Below are 21017 nucleotides of genomic sequence, written 5' to 3'. Positions count from 1 at the left end.
CAGTCAACTAGCGCATAGGAATGTTTCTGAACTTGGTGTCACACTTATCCATGTCTTACCGTAGGTCTTGATACTGAGCCGTATCACCCCACATCAGTTTAAAAAGCTTCAGTTGCCCAATAAGAGCGTTCATTTACCAGACGTAAATCCCGATCCACTGACGAGCAATGTTTATAGTGTGGGAGAGCGTATCTTGTTAGCATGGATCAATCATCACTACAATATTCAGAGGAACATCAACTGGCCTGCTGCTATTGGCGGTGAGATATTTGTCAAATACCTTCGAATCAAAACACTTGGTTTGTTTACATGTCCCTCCAATGCTGCCCTTAGTATCGCCCAATCAGATCCGCAGTGCGGATCAATGAGATCTATTATCTCTTTACTGCGAGGTTTAAAACGGTTTCGTGATTTTGTAATTTCGTATACTTGGTTTATTATGCCATTTAAGTCTTGGTTAGCATGGTCACCACGAAGGTTTTTGGTTTTATACATTCAGAATAAAGTCGCTCTACTCAAACTTAACTCACAGTGATATTCTCATCATTTCCTCCATTACTTATTTCCGAAGTCTCTTTACGTTATATGATATGTTCACTGACCCTACTGTAGGTTCCAGCCCTCCATGTCGATGGATTGTGAACTTCGATGTTGATTTTATGGATGGACTGGTACTAGCTGCTCTTGTGAGCGCGCATGTCCCATTTGTTGTAAGTGACACGGAAACCTTGGTATACTGTTTATCATCTAATTTAAACATGTATATGCGTATTTGTAACTCATGCAAGGTCTGACGGGAAAAAGAGGCCAGCGATTAGAGATGAGTTCGAGCGGTTTTCAATCGAATGTCGTAAGTCCCAAACCAATTCAATTACTCACCAGTTAGACTTCTTAGCCAATCCCAAACTGTAGCAAAACCAAAACCAAAGTAGTTTCGTGATAACTTTCGACACTTAATTGAAAACCGCTGTAAGGCACGACTAGCCCCTGTATTGATATTCAGTCTGTGTCAAGTACTTTGCTACTGTTCTTTCTTTGGTTACGGTCACCTCGATTAGTTCCCCAAACTATTTGACTCCACACAATTAACACTGTATCTAGACTCTTGTTTCTCTATTTCTAATAACAAATCTGTAAAAATAACTTATTTTTGTCATTAATACCAAATTGACTTTGGGACCTGTTTTTGACCTGCTAGTGCACATCTTTCATTCGTCCAGCGCACCTTGCAAATGCTTTCGCGTTGAATTCCCTCCTTTATTTGCAGATTTCAACCCATCTGTATTCCATTTACACTCGTCCCAGTAAAGCCGAGCAGTGCCTTCATAACGTGCTCAAAGTTGTTGAAGCTCTCAGACATATAGGCTTGGACTATGACATCCAGGTTAGTTGATATAAGTCAGTTCATAATGAACAAAACGGAGATATCAAACGCAATTGTTACGTTTTATTGAGTAAGTAGCACACAACACATTTTACTTGTTACGCTGAAGTGTTAGCATTTGTTGAGTTCGGACAAAGAGCAGTTACAAACTAACTAGATATCGAAGAAACTCAAGGCGCGGGAAATCGTGAAGCCCCTGAAAATCCAAAGTAGACATCCTAGCTTTGATTGGTTACAGCACGTTCCGTGATAATAATCTAATCAAAAGAAAGCTGAGAACGTGATTACTCTCTGAAGTCATTGTACAAGTGAAGTACTCTTTATGTTATCAACAAATTGACGGCATTTTTCATGCGTCTGTCCTGTTATCGATCATGAATTTCGTCATAACATTGTCAAAGTAGCTCTGGCCGAGTGGATCCACAGATTACTTTGACAATTTTATGACGAAATTCATTGTCAAAACCAGGACAGACGCATGAAAACTACCGTCAATTTGTTTTTTTTTTTCAATAACAAATAGTCAAATAGTCAAATTGTCCGCTCTCGGCGCTCGTTGAGTCACGAATTCACGTGTCTGTCCGCTTATTGACAATGAAAATTAGCCAATGAGCACGCGAGAATTTCTGCAGTTATTGTAAAAAGTACTATTGTAATTTCACGACTGTTATTGCATTGTTTGTCTCTTGGTGACAGCCAACAGATCTGACGGAACCGAACTCGATCACAATTCTCCTGTTATGCATTCATCTGTACCAGCGGCTGCCTCACTATCTGCCACGCGCAACTGTTGCATTTGAGGGTCCGCTACACGACACAGTAACAAAACATGTAAGTTTGTTTTTATTGTCAAGTTATACACTTTGACATTGTTTTACACTGTATAGCGATGGAAGTGAACCTCACATAATAATTTTGCTACACTTCATTAGAGAAATTTATCGATACTCTCCTAATAACACTGTATTGCTCTGTGTCAAAAGACAATTCTATAACCATGTTTTGGGATCGTTTCTATCTTCAGGTTCGACTTCAGAATCCTAGTACCAAGCCACTAGTGTATCAGGTTCTTTTGGCGGGAAGAGATGCTGCCGACTTTCGACTTCCAATGGGAGACACAGTACAGGTTGGCCTTGAAATGAACGAACGAAAAGGAGCAAACGATTGAGTGGGTGAATGAGCACATGCAAAAATACCCAAATTGCAAATTGGTTGAGTGACTGGGAGATTTGCTTATCGTGCGCTGAGTCTCCAAAATCGACATTTTTTCCTGCTGACTTGAGGGAATTACGTTATCCTGAAATGAAAAGGAGTTGCATTATAGAAATAGACGGCTTTGTTCTTGTTATTTTCAGACGGTGCTTAGATTCCGGCAGTGATCGCTTTGAATCCACAATATATTTGTCTTTGGTTTTAATACGGGATCATATGTACGATGTAAGTTTGTATTCTTTTTGTTTCTAGGTTCCTCCTAAAGGACACCTTCAGATGCCAGTAGAGTTCAAGAGCCGTTTTCTCAGACCGTGCAGTGGAACATTAGTTCTTGTTGGCAAACGGGAAGGCAGTCCGTGTGGAAACACTCTTGTGTTTTCCTTAGATACTTGCATCACCAACATTGTTCCTGTGGTAAGAAAAGATATGTTGCCCGCAAATGAATTAGACGACAGTGTCTGAATCTGATTGCTACACAGTTGCCGTCTGACTAAAAGTCATTGACATCTGGAACAATTGCCCCTAAGAGCGGTTAAATTCACATTACTGTCGAAAGTAATTCCCATGTTCTGTGGTATTGCATTACTATTTCACCACTTTATCACCCAATCAGAAGTAAAATCAAAACCGTTTGTCACTCGCACACGTTTTCCCGCGCTTTGCCTCGGCTACGTGAATTTGCTTTGAGTTTTGATTGGTTCACTGGATTGTCTGTCTAATTTGTTATTGGCCAGAATGATTACTCTGGTTTTGGTTTTACAACACTCAGTTCATTGTCAAACTGAAATGCAACCAAAGTAAAGATTATTTAAACTTGCCTTTCTATAAAGGCACTTGGAAGTTCCAGTAACAGTGAAACCCTGAAGTAACTATGCAGTATTAAAAATCATTCATGAATTTCTTTAAGGCAACAATTAAAAGCGAGTCAGCATGCTACGAACTTCAGAAGGTGAATTTTGACGTCACTAATCCATTCCCGCTGACCGGAGAGTTCCGTATCGTGTTGGTAGAAGCTCGAAATTCATTTCCTGGCTCCCCGCCGCCAAAAGCAAAGCTCTCCAAATCCAACAAGAATTTAAAGAAAGTGGAGTCAAGAACAGATCACGGGTAAGGAGTCTATATCACTGATGGTTTGATTTTTACTCGACCCATTTCTAGTATAATAAAAATAATAATAATAATAATAATAATAATAATAAAAATAATAATAATAATAATAAACACCTCAACCACGCTGAAGGGTCAATAACATCAAGGCCTATCAATATCAAAAGTGGAATCTTTCAAGGAGACTCTCTCTCTCCACTCCTGTTTTGTCTTGCCCTTGCTCCACTGAGCTCATTACTAAAGGCAACCACTTATGGGTGTGAAGCCCAGGGTAGAACAATCAGCCACCTCTTTTATATGGACGACCTAAAAACATATGCAAAAAGTGACAGCCAGCAAACCGGCCTACTCAATATTGTAAAGACATTCAGCAATGATATCAAGATGGAATTCGGACTGGACAAATGCGCTAAAGCCACATTCAAAAGAGGAAAGCTGACAGAAACTTCCGATTTACAACTTGACATTGACACCTGTATCAAGGAACTAGACTAAGAGAACACATATAAATACCTTGGCGTGGATGAAGGTGATGGTATACAGCATGCCAAGATGAAAGAAAGAGTGAGGAAGGAATACTACCGCAGAGTAAGGATGGTCCTAAAAACGGAGCTCAATGCTGCCAATAGATTTGAGGCAATCAACACCTTAGCTATCCCAGTGGTGACCTACAGTTTTAACATAATCGACTGGAAGATGAGTGAAATCAAGAGGTTAGACACAAAAACAAGAAAACTACTCACCCTATCAAAAATGCATCACACAAAAGCAGATGTAGACAGACTCTACCTCCCAAGAAATGCTGGTGGTAGGGGTCTTATCCAATTAGAAGCCTCCTACAAAACAACCACGATAGGGCTCGATACATACCTAAAGAACACTGATGATGCCCTGATCGAACTAGTGCAAGAACATGATGGCAGAAAGAAATTGTACTCTATACAAAGGCAAGCAGAACAATTCAAACAAGAACTAGACCTAACAATACCAGATAAACAAGCAGAAGAAACAACCACCAAATATGCAAAGAGAACCAAACAAATGGCACGAAATAAGACCCAAGAAAAATTAACAAAGCAGTGGGAGAACAAAGCCCTACATGGAAGATACCCAAAGAGAATAAAGGAGGCAGATGTTGACCACCACAAAACCAACCAGTGGCTCAAAAGCAGTGGATTGAAGGTAGAAACGGAAGGATTCATAATCGCAGCCCAAGACCAAAGCCTAGCTACCAGATCATACCACGCCAGCATTATCAAAGACGGTACTAGCCCCCTATGCAGGATGTGTAACAAATACGACGAAACAATTGACCATATCGTGTCTGGGTGTCCTGAACTTGCGAAAACAGAATATACCCACAGACACGATAAAGCAGCCGCGTATATACATTGGAAAGTTTGTCACAACTATAATATAAAGACATCAGAAAAGTGGTATGACCATGAGCCGCAAACAGTTACAGAAAACGAGGATGTCACGATATTATGGGACATGCCAATACACACAGACAGGAAAATAACAGCCAACAGACCCGATATAGTGATTAAAGACCACAAAACGAAAACCTGTAAATTTATTGACATGGCAGTACCATCAGACAGAAACACATCCGTGAAAGTCAGTGAAAAACTATCCAAATATAAGGACTTGGAAATCGAAACAAGCCGAATGTGGGGCATGAGAACGGAAACGATACCAGTTATCATTGGGGCACTTGGAGCTATCAAAAAGGGACTAGGAACTTATCTTGGAAGAATTCCCGGCCAATTAAGCATCAGTGAACTACAAAAGATAACCTTGCTAGGTACAGCACACATTTTGAGGAGGGTGCTATCAAGCTAAAAACTGGCTATCCCCTAGTGCCCCAGGACCATGGTTTGGTCTCGGCCCTAAGGACTCTAAGCAAACATTACGTGAGGACGATAATAATAATAATAATAATAATAATAATAATAATAATAATAATGATAATGATAATGATAATGATAATGATAATAATAATAATAATAGATGGCATCGACCCAATGTGCAGAATCTGTGGGCAATTTCAAGAAACAGTTGACCACCTTGTCTCCGGATGCCCTGAACTTGCCAAGACAGAGTATATACAAAGACACAATAAAGCTGCAGCATATCTCCACTGGACAATATGCAAACACTATAACATCAAAGTACAAGATAAACACTACGACCATGAACCAACTACTGTGACAGAAAACCAAACAGCGACTATACTTTGGGAGATGCCAATCCAAACCGACAAAGAGATAAAAGTAAAGAGACCAGACATAGTGGTGAAAGACAAGAAGGAAAGAACCTGTCTGCTTATCGATATGTCCATCCCCACAGAAAGGAACACCTCCTTGAAAACAATGGAAAACTCACAAAGTACAAAGATCTTGAGATTGAAATCGAGAAAACGTGGGGAATGAAAACAACAACTGTCCCAGTGATCATTGGAGCTTTCGGACTTGTCAAGAAGGGAACAGAAAACTACATCGGCAAGATCCCAGGCAATATTAGAATAACAGAGCTACAGAAGACCGTCCTCCTCGGAACTGCTCACATACTTAGGAGGACTCTATCCATCAAGTAATCCAGCAGACTTATGACTGCCCTAGGCTCATGGATTGAACTCGGCACCATAAGTTAAAAGCGGCAAGACTTTAAGGACTTAAAATAATAATAATGATAATAGTGGAAAAGAATCTGGTGCCTTTTGTGGCAAGACGTTTGAGACAGAAGAAAGAATTTCTAGTTCTTATTGTTAAATCCGCGAAAGTTATCACTTCAGTGGCTTTGAATCGTGCATTGAATTTATACTGCTAATAGTCAGAAGAAAGAAAGATTTGCGCATACACTTGTAGTTATTTGTTACATATTACTGACTGTTTTGTTTATCTCAGGCAAATGAACAAATCACCGAGAAGAGACTTACCGCCCAAAATTGAACAACAAAAGGCTGAGTCAGTAACAGGTGAGCCGGCTCCAGCATAGCAGGATTATATTAAGGTTTATTGACTGTGCGGGAGGGCCGCACGGGAATATCCTTAACTAAGGGTGATCCTTCCCTTGAAAAAGTATTTCATAATCTTTCAAAGGTATTTGCTCCTAACCTAATGGAGGGTCCCAGTCTCTTGACCTTTGTGTGATGTAATTGCGTCAAACGCACAGACAAGAGACTTTGGTTTCGTTCCGTGCGTTCCTTATGTTAATATCCTTGCTCGAACAAGCTCAAGGTTTAAGAAATTCTCTATGTGGCATCTTCCTAGATATTGGTAGTTCCCGTCTTCTAGGGTATGTTTTTCGATTTTTCAACCATTGATAAATGATTGCTTGTTTATTTGCTTTCGCCTACCGTTGTTGTGTTGCAGTTATCAGCTCGTACAGTTTGCTCGATTTTAGCTTTGTGTATTTTCTTTAGCTCCTGCAGGTCCAATGCTAAGCGCCTTCTGGTGTCCTGCCAACACGATTCATCTTGAGGCCAACAGCACAGGAGCAGTGCAAATCCAGTTTTTACCTTTTGATGTCGGTCATAGGCAGTGCTCGATTCTCTTTATAAACGATAAGATTGGCGAGTTTCTCTATTGTATTGAAGCAAACGCCACCCTCCCCCTCCCCTCCCCGATGCCAGTAGCGAATTCCCCCCATAGCATACGGATTAGTAGTGCTGCAGCAGCCCGGAGCGGTAGGGGAGCGTTCGGCGGTGATGAGAGAGTGGTCTACTGGAAATGCGAACATAACGAGTCATTTACGGAAGATTTGTACATTCCGCTCGTAAATGAGGCAAGGGAGAATGCTTTAGGTGAGTGTATGAAATAATTTGCGTGATTTTATCTTTTGTATCACGATTGTATTTTGATTTGGTTGGTTTTACCTTTCATTTTATTCCAAGCAATCGCCGCTCAACAGCGCATGTCAGAGAGGGAGCTTCAACGCCGAAAGCTGACAGGTACGCTGGCCAGTTGTACCGTCACAGCAAGCGTGGCAGCGTTGGGCCTAGGCGGGGATAAATTCCTGCACCCTGGTGACACCAACACTAAAAAGGACCTTGAAAAAGCGGTCACGGCATTTCAAACAGAATTGAGTTCCAAGTTCTTTCAGGCTCCTTCTCAGGTCATCATCCCAGCGAGTATCAACAGAAAGAGCGGTAAGTTAACGTCTCTTTGTTCAATGTTAGCGTTTTTTTTCACAATTCCTGTTGAATTTTGCTTATCACTCCTACGATTACAGATCAAAGTGCACTCCAGTCAGTCCTATGATCACTTTTAGCATCCGTATCGTTATTGTTATCAACTCTATTGCTTGAGGAAACAAGGGTGCGCATGCACTCTGTAACGACGTTTTGCTAAGTTCCACTAAATTAACACGTTTTTTGGCAGCTTAATAAACAGCGGTGTAGTATGTCGGGAGAATTTTCCAAATTTGAAACGCTTGGTTTCAGACTGACATTTTCAAACAAAGGAAAGGGATATCTAGGAACGTTTGGAATTTCACTGTGGAAGTTTCTTTTTTTTAATTCTCATTGTAGTCGAGCCGATCTCTGCCGCAGTCAAGTCCAGGCCACTGCGTGATACAGTTCCATTGCCAGTGCTTTTCCAGCCCAAAGGACCTGGACACTACCCGTGTCAAATTGCTCTAAAATCTGCGTATGACATAAGAGTGTATCAGCTGGAATGTACTGTGTGTCCTGAGGGCTCAGTTCTAGAGCTGGAGTTCATCACGCCAACACATCAGTCAGTAACGCAGGATATACCTGTGGTAAATACTACCTACAAGTATATTTTTGTTATCTTGTGTGTCAACGAAACGTTATCCTGTCCAACAGAAAGTACAACGAACCTTGTATGCCCGGTCGTTACTGACATTGAATGCAAATATGTCACATCCTAATTATTCATATGACAAAACCAGACATGACGTAGTACAGTTGATCATAATAATAATAATAATCACTTTATTTAAGTGTCGATGTATTTAGCACTAGTGTGCTAATTGGGGACACTGTAAGTAAATAAACAAATATTTCAAATATAACATAAACTATTAAGAATCCCACCTGGTGGGAGGCTGACCAGTTGGCTATTTACACAACGCGGCCGAGGAGTTGAACTCGGGGCTACCGAGAGCAAATCCAGATAGCGGTAGGGCGGAGGATTTGAACCAGGGACCTCCAGATTTCAAATCCAGCGCCCTAAACCACTCGGCCACGCCGCCTCCATAGCGACAAGGAATACCTTGGTTCACCAGCTACTGATCAGTTCTAGCTAAAAGAAACTACACAACCTTATTTAGCTCACAAACATTCTAAAATAATGCAGAACCTCTCTGGAGGAACCAGCCATGTTTTTATACAGTGTTAATTGGCCTTTTGGCAACCAATGGTTTTTGATAACATATATTTACTAAACCTAGTAATTAAGTGAATACAGAACCATGATATAACGAGATGAAATGATATGGAGCCGGCCATGGAGCCATTCGATAAGTTTCTTCATTAATTTTCGTTATCCTGCATGTGTGCTTGTTTACTACTTAACTGGTTGAAAACTATTGCAATGCTTATCGAAATATAGCAGATAAAAAATAAAAAGTTTCTTAGTACTTATTTCATTCGTGCAGGTCAACCAAACTAATCAGGACTGGAATTTGGCGGCCACTTTAGAGGGGGAGGGGTTCCACGGTCCGCCTGTAATGGTTGCAAAATCCCACCTGACTACCAGTTACCCCCTGATGTTTAAACCTTGTTACGAGGGACCAGTCGAGGTGAGAGTTTTTTTTTTATTGACACTTGATTTGTTCCTGTCATATGCGTAAGTAATCTGGAAGGATAGCTACATACGAATCTCTGGCGAATAAACAGTCATGTCACGAAACGTTGCAAAGCTGCATTCTGTATTTATAACATAAGACGCGTCAGGAAAAACTTGACAAGGGAAAGCACTGAGTCTCTGATGGACGCCTGTATCACCAGTAGGCTCGACTATGGTAAGAGCCTACTCTATGGTCTACCAAAATGGTTGATTCAAAAATTACAACGCGTCCAGAAGGCATGCGCTCTGCTGATTTACAATGCACCTAGACACTGCCACATAACTCCCTTGTTACATGAACTACATTGGCTGCCAGCGAGTCAACGCATTTTGTTCAAGATTCTACCACCGTGTTTCAAAGTCATTTACGGAAAAGCAGCCAGCTACATCATTGATCTACTGTCTATCATGCCACCCAGTCATTATAATCTGAGTCAGAACAAAAACGGTGTCATTCTCAGCCACCCGTTCGTATCAAAATTCAATGGCAGAGTGAGTATGGGACCTGTGGGCCTTTTTTAAATCTAAGCTGAAAACCTTTCTTTCGTTCTTCTTTAGTTTTATTTAGGGATTTCACTAGCATTTAGTCAGTCAATTAAATCTATATAAGGCGTTAATTCTTGTAGTGTTTTGATTTGTGTGAGGCGCATTTGGATATTTCATAGAAAATGCGCCATATGAATTGTATTATGTTTTATTATTTATAACAGCACCTTTGTTGGTTTGTTACTCAGGGTAAGCTAGTGCTGACAAACACCTTAGATGGCACAGAGCAGGTTTACAGGCTTCTAGGAACAGGACAAAAACCGCTTCCCCTAGATCACATCTTGATAGAGTGTCCTGCCAAACAAAGGTCAGCAATCTACTATTTGACTTGCGGTCCGGCCAATCATTTACGTGTTTAGATTGTGAAGTTACGTTTGCCAACTTGGCTTGTAATAGTTCAAAAAACACGTACAGCGTGCTCTGACCAATCATATTAACATGCTACCAATCGTCAGCCAGCGTAACAGCCGCCCTCCCTGAGAGATATTTTGGTCTTTTTTCTTTCGGGGCGGATGACTGCATATTCACAGGTTACCAATCATCGTGATTGACTTAGGCGCGTTTTTCCACGCTTGCCACCGGTTGCATGTTTCGCTTGTAGTTTTGCTTGATATTCTGATTGATTGGATTTATCCACTGATTCATTTTTACTGACGGGGACGACTTTTTCATCAGTTATATTGATGGTTCCCTTGGTGGTGTACGACCTTTAATCGGCGCGCCAGGGAATTTAGTAGTAAAGTATTTGAGTATTACTGGTACTAGTTCGTTTCCCGGGCTCCCCGTTTAATCTCCGCAGTTCAGCAATCTCAGAGTAGATAATAAGGAACAATTCAGATGCCGAAAAATTATACTGAAGAATTTTTTGTTTTGTTTTTATTGACAGTGCCACGTACACTCTGCAAGTTCCTAATGTAACGAAAAGTAAACTCACCTTCCAGGTGAGTAGAGTGAGGAGCTCCTGTAGGATCACAACGTGCGTGAAAACACGAGGCGTTCTTTTAGAAAGACTTTTAAATTAAACGTTCATCTTGAAATCAACGGTCCTAAAAAGTGTCTTGCTATATGTTTTTAAGACAAACTACCTCAGCGTGCTGTGGCTCACACTGGTGGTGTGCAAGCGGAGTCATACTCTGGAGTGAGATATCACTCAAAACCAGCATGAACGTATGTCAAATGGTGATATGATCGTTATTTTCAGACACAGTTATATATCACCTTATTTAATGTGTAATGTATTTTCAGGTCAAGACCGACCTTGATATCTTAAGTGGTCCATCGTCGGTCACAGTCCTCCCAGGAAAGACTGCCGAACACGTGATCACCATTTCACCGTGGAAACGAGGCACGTTTACTGGAATTGTTTCATTTCTATCCTCCGGGGAGCCCTCAGGCAGTTCTGATGCGCTTAGGTGAGCACAGATAAACGCATCTGCAAATGAATTCTAGATTCCTACACAGCACTGTAACTTTGTGTGGTGTTAAACTTGAGTTTTTAACTGTTGTCGTGTGTAACACGCTGATTTTAGATTTGAAAACTTGAAAATTTTAGCCTTACTGATATCATAACCATATCCATCCTTGCTTTCCAATTGTAATTATTTTTAAGGCCCCCTCTACACTAATGCGTTCTCATTACGTATCAGCCTTTTCGAGTGTTCGCCTGGACGGGGAAAACGCCACGAAAACGTGAGTGTATACACAAAGCTTTTACGAAAACGCATCGTTTTCAAAACGCATTGGTGTAAGCGAGGCCTTTAGTTCTACAAAATCAAACAATTATTGTTTGGTTAACTATCATCTAGCCATGCTTTTATCTTTTCTAAGGCATGCTCTGTACTCAGGTGTTAAGAGTTATCTAGCACAGCTCCTGTCATTGTAAAGCAATTAGATGTATTTTATGGTGGAGGCTTTGTGCCATTTACAGACGACTTATTTGCAGAGTTGAAGGCGATGACGAAAATCTGATTGACAGAAAGTCCCCTGATGCTCAAGCTCGTTTGTCCCAGGAGCTCTCAGGTGATCTCAGACGTCAACCCTATCGTTTGTGGTACACGATAGAAGTTCAGTCCTCAGCACCCAATCCTGAGAGGAACCTGGAGGTAACGTGTGCAGCGCATTCGGTAGTGGCAGTCGACATAGTAGTGACTAACCCTACCCGAGAGAGACTTGTTATGGACGTACTTATTGATGGCGTGGCTCTGTCTGGTGAGCCCACAGTCACTCTGCACCCTCGACAGCAAGTTATATATCAAGTCAGATTTTCCCCAACGGTGATCGGTGAATATACTGGCAGGTTAGCAGTAAGAAACTATTCTTTTTTAGATTTTAGAAGTTTCGCTCCCGTTATAAAGGACTGTTTTGGTAAAGTCTGTTTCAAGTTGTTAGCTCATCTACTGTCTTGTCGGTACTGTTTTCAGTGTGATTTTCCAGCATGAATCAGTGGGAGAGTTTTGGTATGATCTCGTACTCAAGGCAACCACTCCTCAACCTTCACACCTTCCCTCAATTCACTGCGAGATTGGCAAGTAAGTTATGCACTGCTCTCAGTTTCAGGACTTGTCTGTGACATGGTTAGAAATTTGTTTGTGCGTTCTTCGTTATGGTAAATTGAATTGTTTGTGTATTTTTAGGTCCAGTGTTCGTAATGGTAAAGTGAACTGTTTGTGTATTTTTAGGTCCACTTATCAGATGATTCGCCTTCAGAATCCAACAGACGAGTCACTCGTTCTCTCTCCTCATTGCTCAAACCCAGCTAACTTCAGTTTGGAGTTGGACAATACTAAACAGATCCTCTTGCCATCGGCTGGTTTGCTAGAAATTCCACTAAAATTTACGCCATCTGCTATTGGACAACTGCATTCTGCCGAAGTTTCCTTCCAGTGCCCTCAGGTAATTCGCATGCCTTGTTGTGTGTGATTTGAACAAGTAATGGTAGGTTTACTTGACAGCAGCTTTGAAAAGGATTTCTTTGGTAGCGGACTTTGGCTGATTTCTAATTATCATCTTTTAAATGATGTTCAGCTCGGCAGCTGGGTTTTCCTTGCCGCTGGTACAGGAATGATGCCAGGACCAGTGGATCCTATCAATATCTATTCACAGCTCGGAGGCAACTCTTCAGTTATAATTCCGTTTAAAAACCCCACTGACCGCCAAGTGATCGTGGATGTGGTTATGAAGGAGCGTCTGTTGTCTAGGAGTGGTAAGTGATCAGTTAACTGTAGACAACAGGTTTAGAAAGACATTGCAGCCTTGACTTGACTGCTTACCTCGCAATGCTTGACCTGTTGCTCATAATGTGTCGTGGACACTTCAGTGTCGTTTTTAGAAAGATGTCAACATAATGCGCCCAAGATAACTTGGGTTATTCCTGTTATGTGCGAGATTGTTTACATAGCATGCTTTCATGGCAGAGAATAAAGACTATTTTTCCTGGGCTTCAATACCAAATTTCATTTTCAACTTCGCCAATTGCTTTTTTTTTTTTTCTAGGCTCCTTGTTCTCAAGCTTACGCGGCAGTGACAGCCAACCTAAAGACTCGGTATTTTGTCTCCTGCTTAAACGAGCTAAGAGTATCCTCTTGGAGTCTGATGCTTCTTTAGATATCCCGATCTCCTTTGCGCCCGACAGCATGCAGCTGCACGAGGCCACGGTCACTGTGACTGTCCACAGAGACACGGTGGACACGTGGGATGGGAACTATCCAAGCGTGATGAGCACGCGCATGGTGAATGATCTTCACTGGATTTACCCCGTCAGAGGTATCCCTGAGTCGCATCCTATAAAAGACTCTCAAGCCCCTTGTATCGAGTGCAAGGCTCGGAGTCGAGTGGAGGAGAGAGTGGAGGTAACGCTGACTGGTCTGGCTCCCAATACCGGCGGCTCAGGTTTTGGGAGGTACCCTAGCGTTACTCCCATCAATCTTTTAGGGCGACATATGCCTGGAGAAATGGAATATGGAGTGGACTACTTGAACGTGCCAGAAGAGTTTAGGTAATTTTACGTGTATTGTTTTGAAGATTTTTTTTTTTTCATTATTTTCACAAATCGTAGATTGAAAAATCCCAGAGAATGCTGTGAAGCGATAGCATAGGGTTGTAGTAGCCTGTGTAACAAGCGTTTCCGTACGAAGAACTTTTTGCACATTCCGGCCGCGCGCAAATTGAAGCGAGAGCAAAAAAAAAAAGCAATCGACAGTGCCCTGCCTCGTTGATTTTTTTTTTTGCTCGCTCCAATTTGCGCGCGGCCGGAATGGGGAAAAAGCCCTTCGTACGAGAACGCTTCAGTGCTAAGCAGGCTACGATGCAGTTGTGCGTCAATAACTAAAATCATTATATTGTTTGAATGGGAGTTGATAAGTAGAGACAAATTGTATTTTATAAAAACTGTTGGTGAACTCAGAAATCTGTTGGATGCTATTGCTAATTTAGAAAGGTGCCATCCCCTCCCGTGTAGGTACGAACTTATTTACGAGGACGCAGAATGCCAGTCGTGTCTTGAACGATCCCTGGGCGTGAGTCTGTTGAGAAAGATCAAGAATCAAGTGTCAGGAGTGGTGATTCTTGTGTTCAACTTCGTCTTTTCACCATTCAAGCCATTTAGGTATGTAGAAAAAGCACATGTGCTTCTCCTCCGTTACCCTTAACACAGTTTTACAAACCTTGTCGAGTACCATCAACGGTCAAGTTCATCACTTTAGTAAAACTGTCGGCCCCCAATCAGTTTCCAGTTCAATACTGTTGTAATTATGGTTATCCGAAGTCAAAAGCAGTTATAATAGATTCCGGCTGTCGCTAATTGAACTTTTTGTTGTTTGTTCCTCCAGCCACAAGACTCAGTTAATGATATCGGCGGCCTCTGGTGGAGTTTGGAGATTTCCTGTAAGAGTGTTAGCTACTGAACCAGAAGTAGACGATACGATCACAATCGAGTCTGTTGGACTGAACAAAGAATCTGTTGTGGGCTTCAGGATGACAAGTCAGATGAGGTAAGTCAGCATTTCACATGGCATACCTTGAGAGACACAGCGCAGTGGGTGAAAACTTTGGGCCAATTTCAATGAGCGACTCAAATACGCTTTGAAGCTGTATCCCAGTCATTTAATGCCATCTGCAAATTGTTCATTCCATCTGGTTTTTCATTCTCTTGCAGACACACTCTGGCGTTTGAAGCTTCTTTTGCTTCCAATTCTGACCTGGTTTCATTCTCTTGCAGACACACGCTGGCGTTTGAAGCATTTTTCGCTCCCAATTCTGACCTGGAGTTTACAGTCACTCCTACATCCGGGGAACTAGCTCCGGCAGGTAGCGAAGGAACACTTATCAGGGTGGCGTACAAGCCCCAAATATACGGCAAGACCCATAAGGCTAAACTAGTGGTTCAGGTAAGGGTTTTGTTTTCTGATCCAAGAAGGTCAACTAGTTTGCGATTACGTCCTGAAGAGGTGTGCTGTTCTGTCGTCTCTTGACTGAGTTTTTGATTGGCATTTGCTACCTTTATACTGGCTTTCCTTTCACTTGGCCAATCTTAATAGAGGACCCTTCTGTAAACCACTTTTTGACGTAGGCCTCCTCCTTAAAGATTATTTATTAATATTAATAACTCCAAGTTAGTGTGGAAGGCGGAAAACCTAAATTGATCAAATGATAGCCAATTGTATGTGCAAAACAACATCCCGTGTGCTTCACTCAAGTGATCAACCATAATGGATGAGAATTAGTCAGTAATCCGGCGTTTTAATTGCATAAGCTAGAATTGCAGCATGTTACTCAGGCTCCTGCCTAAAGCATTTTTTTAAAGAGTAACATTTTTCCTTGAATGTTTTTGTCCACAGACCTCAGACGTACAGTGGACGTATGACATCATAGGCACAACCGCTGACTATAGCCCGCCTAACATGCGGTCGAAAATTGTCTCCACCAGCGCCAACTCCTCACGCCGAGCTGTGAAACAAAAGAAAAACTACATACTCGATAACTTGAAGCTGCAAAGCACCGCAGTATCGTCTCCATACAAGGGAGTTAGACTGGTGTCGCGTTCAGCCAAATAAACACATTCAAGTTTGCACCTTGTGAAACAGCTGTCTTGGAATAAATTGTAAATTGTTAGTAACACATGTATCATATGTACATACAAGACCATACAGTTTCCAAATCAGACATTTTATTTTTATATGTGAAACATTCTCAAAGCGTCGTTTGTTGGTTTTTGGTGTAGAATATTTCATTTTGTTTTCAAATTTTCCACGGATAAATCACTGGACATTAAAATAAACGCGTTTGTTGAACTGGCCATGGTGTCGTCACTTTTTTTATATATTCGTCATTGCCTTTCGTGTAATGACGACCTCCCCGGAAGTGAAAAGTTTTCGTCGATGGTAATAACAGTTGTTGCGTAAATTGTTGTCGCATTCTGTTCGCATTCTATAACAACGCACCTATCGCAATTTGTAATATTCCGAGCTGTCGTAAATTGCATTAACAGTCTGCTCATGGCTTGTAATTGTTATAATGTAAGCGTCAGCTTTGTATTCTCTCCTGTTATTTAACTTTAAAAAGGTTGACGTGCAGCTCTGCGATTAAGTCAGAAAATTATTTTGCTTTGTATCTTGAGTTTGTCGTACACCTGTCGTACAATTTCTCCATGCTTTAACACGCATCATCGAGTTACAATGCAAGCGGGAATTTTGGAAAGCAATTTTTGGAAAGAATTGACCATTTTGTAGTTGTCTGCTCAGTGACCTGGCCTTTGACTGGCAGCAAGCTCGAGGGTGAAAGTGACCTTGTTTTGACACAGACCCTAATGCTTTTGTTGTGTAAAATAAGTTGCTCTAATGTTAACTAGTTTGCATTTAAATGAGAAAAGCAGAGAGGTTTGTATTAAAGCAGTCACCTCCAGCCCTGCTTGCATTCATAGGCCAGGTGACTGAGCACCCAACTGTAAAATGGCCTATTAACGAAGCATAAGATTTGGCAACTCCAGCCTCTTTATTCCCAAGCATCACAATTCGATAATGCACGACCTTAAAACATGGATCAAATGTTATTTAACATTGCCAGTGCATATAAATTCCTCTTCCGTGAAAAAGTAAACTTTGCACGCTCCATGGGCGTGTGTTATTTGATTATTATGCACATGCTTTCGATAACTTAGACTCCACCCACACTACGCCGGAGAAATTTGAAAACGCAGCTTTATTTCTAGTGTCAGGCTTAGCCCACCCTCCACACTAATCCGTCACCAAACAAGGACACATTTATTTGATTACGTTGTAACTAGTCAATGCACGCTGTCAAACTCAGGCCCCGCCTACACTGCGCCCGAGGAATTTGAAAACGCAACAATCACCGGCCATTTTGGGTTTGTGTTTGAGGAAAACTCGGATTAGGGAATATCGTGATTATCGTGACGCCGTCGTTTTCGAAAAGCTCCGTTTTCAAAATGTTTTCCGTCCACACTAAAACGCTTTTACGTTACAAAATTAACCGGGGAGACCGCCCTGTTTCCTGGCGTGACCTTAGAGGATTTCAACGACATGCTTTTTAATAATAAAGTGTATTATCGTTTGTCTCACGATGTAGTCACTTGAGATGTAGATCGCGACGTTTCGACTGCTTACTGCTAGTCTTCTTCAGGCGATAAGGTCGACTGATTGCACGGTATCATTTATATCACAAAGGTCGGCTGTCATTGGTGCATTTCGATCCTCCTATATTCCTGAAGCATGGATACCCACGATCAAGAAACACAACAACAGGAGAACGGTACAACAGCGGACCACTGAGGGAACAGCTACTCGCCGGAACAATAGAACAATAGGAGGCTCGAAATGCACCAATCACAGCCGACCTTTGTGATATAAATGATACCGTACAATCAGTCGACCTTATCGCCTGAAGAAGACTAGCAGTAAGCAGTCGAAACGTCGCGATCTACATCTCAAGTGACTACATCGTGAGACAAACGATAATACACTTTATTATTGCATCTACCACGATGAATAACAACAACCTTTTCCTCGACATTGACATGCTTTTTCTTTCTTAACAGATTTGACTGACTTCTTAATAATGCCCGATTAGTGTTATAATTACGCACCTGTCCCAAATTGTAATTTCATGATCACTAGCCTGCAAACAGGTTCCCGGCGCAGGCTAACGATGACGGAACAGACTGTAATCATACAGGCAAAGTTCTGCTTGAGCAGCTATTCCAAAGTTTTGTGTCCGTATTGAGCAAATGACAGTTAAATAAGCCTTTCATCGTCTGTTGTTATAGCATTAAACTCTGAAAGCAAAGTCAAAATGTTGCAAATTTTTGTAGAATAGGAAAATATCTAATGGTAAAACCGTCTCCCCTCTTGCAGTCTTCCTTTTTCAGCGAGACTCCAAACAAAGGATTTTTCAATTTTTTTTATCTCGGATATGCAACCACATGAAGACAGCAAAATTACCGATCTAAGTAAATAGTTTTTTTTTCTTTTTTTTTTTTTTGTGTTGCGAGCGATTAGCAACAAAAGTACATGGTTACACAATTTGCATTTTCAATCATTCTTACTTTCTGACCCACTAGATAAACAACAAATACTTGCTCCACTTTTGAAACTTTAGTCGGGGCAAATAACCCACGGGCGTTTGATGGGCACTGCTGAAGATATGACATGATGCATTTCACAAAACACTGCAGTTGCTTGTACAGTTTTAGACTGTTATTACAATGCACGGCAGAACAAAGCTCGACTTTATTTTTCACAGGCGTCAAGAGCCCATCTTGCAGAGTATATCACAACCTTTACCTTTGCTAACCACGAGATCATGTATTGCAATCTATATTTATATGTTGTTTGAAGTTTGTCGTCGATCATTCGGCTGCTCCATACCCTGCGAGATAGACATTCCCTTCTCTTACTGCTCGGTGAGAGACGAGAGAGCCTCCTAAATTAGCTCAGCCTAGATTAGCTCAGCTATCCGCGGGCATGTTATAATTGTAATTTTAATTTGAAAACAAAATGAAATGTATGTATGTAAAAAAAAGAGAGAGAGAGAGAAACCTCTGCTCGCAACCACTCGATCCGTGATCAGCCGCCGTCCACAACCAGGGACGAATAAAGTAAAATACTGGTTTTTGACAAGTTTTTACCATCTAGGTATAATAAGAAACTATTTTATGCCTGCAGTCTTCAGTTTTTCAAGACATGTTTTAACAGAAAAAAGGAGGGAGGGTAGTCGCTGCTGTTTTTCTTCTGTTTTCCCAGGTTTTCAGTCATTTATTCAAAGTGCGAAGAAAAACCGCTTTGGCGCACACCAAGAAACCTCTAAAGCTCGTGATTACGTATGTAGTTCGTCATAGCAATCAGCGGACGCACCTTTATGCCATTTTCCACCGAAACAACATCGACCGAAATGGCTGAGAAAAAAATTGCTTATCAGCACAGTGCTCAGAGTTGTAGTTCATTCTATACTGCGGGATGGGATATCAAAGAGGCCAGGAGATTGATTGAGGAATGTCAACACTTAAATCCAAGACCTATAGTCATATTCGTTCATCCCTCTGTTAATCAATTAGTATTAACACGAGATAGGCAGAACAATCGCCAGGAGTACGTCAGCAAACATGATTGTAAAACCACGAAAAACGGGACGCATCGAAATAACAGTGAAGAAGATTACAAGCAGTGAGTGGAATCAGAAGTGGAATTGAAGAAGTAAACAACAACCTAAGAAGATTAATTAACTAAGGCCGTTAAATAACTACTCATTTGCATTTATTTGTATCAAGCCCACAGTCGTTTTGGAAACAAAGAAATGATAACAAAAGATTGACAACAACTCCCTATTTGGATGCAAGGTTGTTAAATCATATTCAGTTATTTTTATTTTCTCTTGGTGGTGTAGTATTTATATGACCCTCTTATCTGTTCAAATTGCAAGAACTCTATAACATGTAACATGTAAGTATATAACATATAACATGTAAGTATGCAGACTACATTTTGGCGGAGCAGAGCCAGCAACGCGATGTACGAGCGTGGAACGCGAACACGAGCGCAGACTCAAGAACACGAGCGCAAAGCGCGAGTAGAAAAAAAAGCATATAGTTACAGCAGTGTTTATGCTCTAACGCTTCCTTGAAGTGATTGACATGGAAGATTGAGAGCCAATCACAAAACAATTAACAATTATTGGAGAGGTTGTGCGTGATTAATCATAACAATTACAATTTCCGCACATGTGATTGGTGCATAACTGCTGTATTTTGCTCTAATTAATCTGCAGTGTATTGGGACAGTTGGCTGTAATCGGATACCTGTAATCGGACAGTTACATGAGCCAATCATTTCAAGTCCTCCCCACTAAATCCACCAATCACAACGTCGATTACAATTACTATAGTAACCAAATCAAGCAAGTGACTTTGTAAAATTGTGGAGGTTTATCTCTGGTGACTGTTTTCAAAGAAACTTCACAGCCATCTTTTAAGCTATTCTCCATATTTTTAATTTTCATATTAAAAAATGACTATTAAAACCTATTTTTCAAATAGATCTTTTACTTTTTTGGGAAATTGAAATGGTTATGATTAATTGGTAACAGGACATCGTGTTGTCCAATTCTGTCTGCAATCATACTTGTGATTAACAAATCGGACTCCCGCTTCGCGGTCGTCCGATTTTGTTACTCGTACAGACCGAATTGGACTCCACTCAGTCCTATTACCATTATTTATCTGTGGCAAGCAGATCAATTAGGCTGACGCAAACAATTGATCTGCAAATAATTAATCTTGTCTCTGACATTTGCCGTATTTCACACAAGAGCGTGGTTCAATTACGCACGAGCAGAATATTATTTGCAACAAAACACATTTAGATATTGCGATATTGCAACACGATATTGCGCATGAGCAGACCATTATTCCCGGGCAGTGTAGGCAGTTATTTGCAGATCAAATG

At 41.1% G+C, this 21017-nt stretch overlaps 1 protein-coding gene across 2 annotated transcripts in view; it reads left to right on the top strand.

Annotated features, from left to right (window-relative positions):
• Window positions 1-17887, top strand: part of LOC145480566 (cilia- and flagella-associated protein 47-like) — a 34182-nt gene extending 16295 nt beyond the window's left edge. For both annotated transcript variants that reach the window (XM_081458809.1, XM_081458808.1), the window contains 24 exons: window positions 65-260; window positions 613-710; window positions 1268-1384; window positions 2081-2215; window positions 2409-2510; window positions 2849-3010; window positions 3504-3703; window positions 6613-6683; window positions 7131-7511; window positions 7602-7856; window positions 8238-8467; window positions 9329-9472; window positions 10254-10372; window positions 10952-11006; window positions 11311-11477; window positions 12008-12361; window positions 12486-12593; window positions 12744-12957; window positions 13090-13267; window positions 13558-14059; window positions 14522-14668; window positions 14892-15053; window positions 15281-15449; window positions 15900-17887. In XM_081458809.1, coding sequence (XP_081314935.1) covers window positions 65-260; window positions 613-710; window positions 1268-1384; window positions 2081-2215; window positions 2409-2510; window positions 2849-3010; window positions 3504-3703; window positions 6613-6683; window positions 7131-7511; window positions 7602-7856; window positions 8238-8467; window positions 9329-9472; window positions 10254-10372; window positions 10952-11006; window positions 11311-11477; window positions 12008-12361; window positions 12486-12593; window positions 12744-12957; window positions 13090-13267; window positions 13558-14059; window positions 14522-14668; window positions 14892-15053; window positions 15281-15449; window positions 15900-16115 — 4482 coding nt within the window. In that variant the 3' untranslated portion in view covers window positions 16116-17887. The remainder of the gene's footprint in view (window positions 1-64; window positions 261-612; window positions 711-1267; window positions 1385-2080; window positions 2216-2408; window positions 2511-2848; window positions 3011-3503; window positions 3704-6612; window positions 6684-7130; window positions 7512-7601; window positions 7857-8237; window positions 8468-9328; window positions 9473-10253; window positions 10373-10951; window positions 11007-11310; window positions 11478-12007; window positions 12362-12485; window positions 12594-12743; window positions 12958-13089; window positions 13268-13557; window positions 14060-14521; window positions 14669-14891; window positions 15054-15280; window positions 15450-15899) is intronic.
• Window positions 17888-21017: the final 3130 nt, after the last annotated feature.

Source organism: Orbicella franksi, chromosome 3 (genome assembly GCF_964199315.1).
Source record: "Orbicella franksi chromosome 3, jaOrbFran1.1, whole genome shotgun sequence".
NCBI lineage: Eukaryota > Metazoa > Cnidaria > Anthozoa > Scleractinia > Merulinidae > Orbicella > Orbicella franksi.
This window is presented reverse-complemented; position numbering and strand designations above follow the sequence as displayed.